Raw genomic sequence first — 2701 nt, forward strand, 5'->3', positions numbered from 1 at the left:
ATTTTTTTTTTTTTTTTTCCTGATCTGTCAAAATGCATTTTTGGGACCGTCTACTCTGAAAATAGATGTGGGAGAGTCTGGCGAGGGAGGCAGGGGGGGCTGCTTGGCTCCTATTTCTACAGGCTGCCCTGGTGCAGCTCTAAAGTTTGGTGGACGATCATGCAGGTTTTATTGCAGCTTGTGTGTGATTTTCTTTTCTTTCTTCTATTTTTTAAGTAGCCCAGCTTCAGTTTTGGGTAGCCCCAGAGGTGGGTTTCTCTCCCCTCCCCACCGCTCCATAAAAAAAATTAGCCAGGCGGCTATTCCGCGGCCATCTGCTCGATGTGGTCGCTGAGCAGCTTGTATTGCTCTGCAGAGGAGAGAGAAAAAGGGGCTGGGAGGGTGCCGAAGCATCTCAGGGGCTCCCCACTGGGACCCCATAAAGAGGGCGCACATCCCCCCTCGGGCTCGCCCCTACCTTCATCCAAATTGCCGATGGTCGCCTGCTTCTTCAGGAAGTCGCTGCAGAGCTTCTTGTTTCGATGTGGTCGCTGAGCAGCTTGTATTGCTCTGCAGAGGAGAGAGAAAAAGGGGCTGGGAGGGTGCCGAAGCATCTCAGGGGCTCCCCACTGGGACCCCATAAAGAGGGCGCACATCCCCCCTCGGGCTCGCCCCTACCTTCATCCAAATTGCCGATGGTCGCCTGCTTCTTCAGGAAGTCGCTGCAGAGCTTCTTGTTCAGGCCGAACGCCAGCATGTTGTGAATGAAGGTGCTGAGGAAGGACAGAGATGTTCTTGGAGACAACAGGGCTAGGCTGCCCTTTTTTCCTCCCTCTCCCCTCCTCTTCCTCCTCGCAGCCCCTTGTTCCGGACACCGGGATGATGCTGGGCTGTGGGATGGGGTGCTGGGACCCTGCCCTGCCTGGGTTTGCAATTCAAGGGGCGGGAGCAGGTCTCAGGGAGAAGCATCCTCTGCACCACAAGGGATGTCCCCAGTGGGGGGAACATCTGCAAGGTGTCTTCCCTCAACAGCTGGCAAGGGCAGTGGTGAGACACTGGCACAGGGTGCCCAGGGAAGCTGCGGATGCCTCATAATCAGCCCAGGCTGGATGAGGCTTTGAGCAACCTGGTCTATGGGAGGTGTCCTTGCCCGTGGCAGGGGCTGTTGGAACAAGATGATCTTTAAGGTCCCTTCCAACCCAAATCATTCTTTGGTTCTGTGTTTCTACGACCGACTGCTGCAGGAGGGACGGTCCCCGCGCCGTGCTCACCCCAGCTGCCCGAAGGTGATGTTCTCGTTGAAGCGGAGGCTGTCGTCACGTTCCTCCTGCGTCATGTGGCACCACTTCTCCCTGCAAGGTACAAACTCGTCTGGCATTGCCGTCACCCTGGGACCTCCTGGTTGCATCACGGGTCCTCCCCACCCTCCCCAGGGACAGGGGGGCACTCAGAGCCCCCTGGCCACCAGTGCCCAGTGCTGGACAAACTCGCACACCTGCGTCCATCCACGGATCTCTCACCCTGGGGCAAAGCAAGAGACATCCCAGGAGAAAAGTCTTCCTCAACCTTGACTTTTTCCTGAAGGTCCTGATTAAGAGCTAGGAAACAGCCTTGGTTTCTCCAGCAGAGCTTGGTGTCTCTCACCTTCAGTGTCATCGCTTCGGCAAGGGGGACGAGCGAGGAGGGGCACCAGGAGGGTATCAGGCACCTCTCCCCCATCTGCAACAGAGCTCCAATTCCCCAAGTCCTGAGCGAGCCGCTCCCCAAGCATACCTCCGCCTCCGACAGCACGGCCATACCCCACACCCTGCCCCACGGCCCCAGAATCACAGCAGTGCCCGCAGGATGCCCCCGCTCCACTCCAGCTCCCCAGCAAACGCGACTGCACCAGTGCCTTAAAGGAAGGGGGAATTTTAAGCTTGAGATGTTTGCCATCAGCTCAAGGTGGTGACAGGAGTCCCCATCTGGGTGTCCCCACTTGGGGACAAAGCCTGTGTCACAGAAATGTTACCGTGGTGGTGCAACGCTGGGGGGAACACCGGTTCATGCACGCTGGGGAAACTACAGCACCAGGGTGAAGCCAGCCCTTTCCCGAGAACTCAGGTGAGGTTACAGCCAAGGATAAGAGGAGGAAAAGCAAGGAAAAACAGGGATAGGTAGAAGAAAAATAGCTTTTATGGAGGAGAAGGAAGAGGAGACCACAGGAGCGGACCGCACGCTCGCAGCTCGCGCTAGCTTGCCGTCGCGCCAAGCAGGATGGGAAGAGCTGTGTCGGGTGGAAACGGCAGCTGGAAGTAGGGGTGTCTCACAGGAAATTCAGTGCAGCCCCTGAGCACATTTGGGCTGCTGAAACCGGAGAAGGAGGAGTGCTCAGTCAGGCTGACTCCACAAAAGGGAGCCAGCTCAGGTGTGTAAAAGCTGCTGAGCTGAGCTTTGGTCACCAGAGGTTGAGCTGCTTATATTTATAGGGCTCTGGAAACTTGTAGGGTGTGTTTAAAGGGATTTAAAAAGGCAGGGGGGAAAGAAGGTGTAATTTCTCCCAGATAAAGCTTACGATATCAAATTAAAACCACATCCAAACCTGGAGGCTGAACAAAAAGAATTATCAAATAAAGGGTCTTTGAAATCTGGAAGCAAAACTTCACACACCTCGCTGGCCCATTTACAGTAAAAGCATGTCTGTGACTATTTTTTTCCTGCCTTTTCTTGTTTTTGATGTAGG

The 2701-nt window shown here is 55.2% G+C and overlaps 1 protein-coding gene across 1 annotated transcript in view; it reads right to left on the bottom strand.

Moving 5' to 3' along the window:
• Nucleotides 1-299: 299 nt before the first annotated feature.
• KIAA0513 (KIAA0513 ortholog) overlaps nucleotides 300-2701 on the bottom strand; it is a 9231-nt gene continuing 6829 nt past the window's right edge. The window contains exons 11-13 of the mRNA XM_009874408.1: nucleotides 1251-1331; nucleotides 658-752; nucleotides 300-349 (exon numbers count right to left, since the gene is read on the bottom strand). Coding sequence (XP_009872710.1) covers nucleotides 300-349; nucleotides 658-752; nucleotides 1251-1331 — 226 coding nt within the window. The remainder of the gene's footprint in view (nucleotides 350-657; nucleotides 753-1250; nucleotides 1332-2701) is intronic.

This window comes from Apaloderma vittatum, unplaced genomic scaffold, assembly GCF_000703405.1.
Source record: "Apaloderma vittatum isolate BGI_N311 unplaced genomic scaffold, ASM70340v1 scaffold14820, whole genome shotgun sequence".
Taxonomy (NCBI): Eukaryota; Metazoa; Chordata; class Aves; order Trogoniformes; family Trogonidae; genus Apaloderma; species Apaloderma vittatum.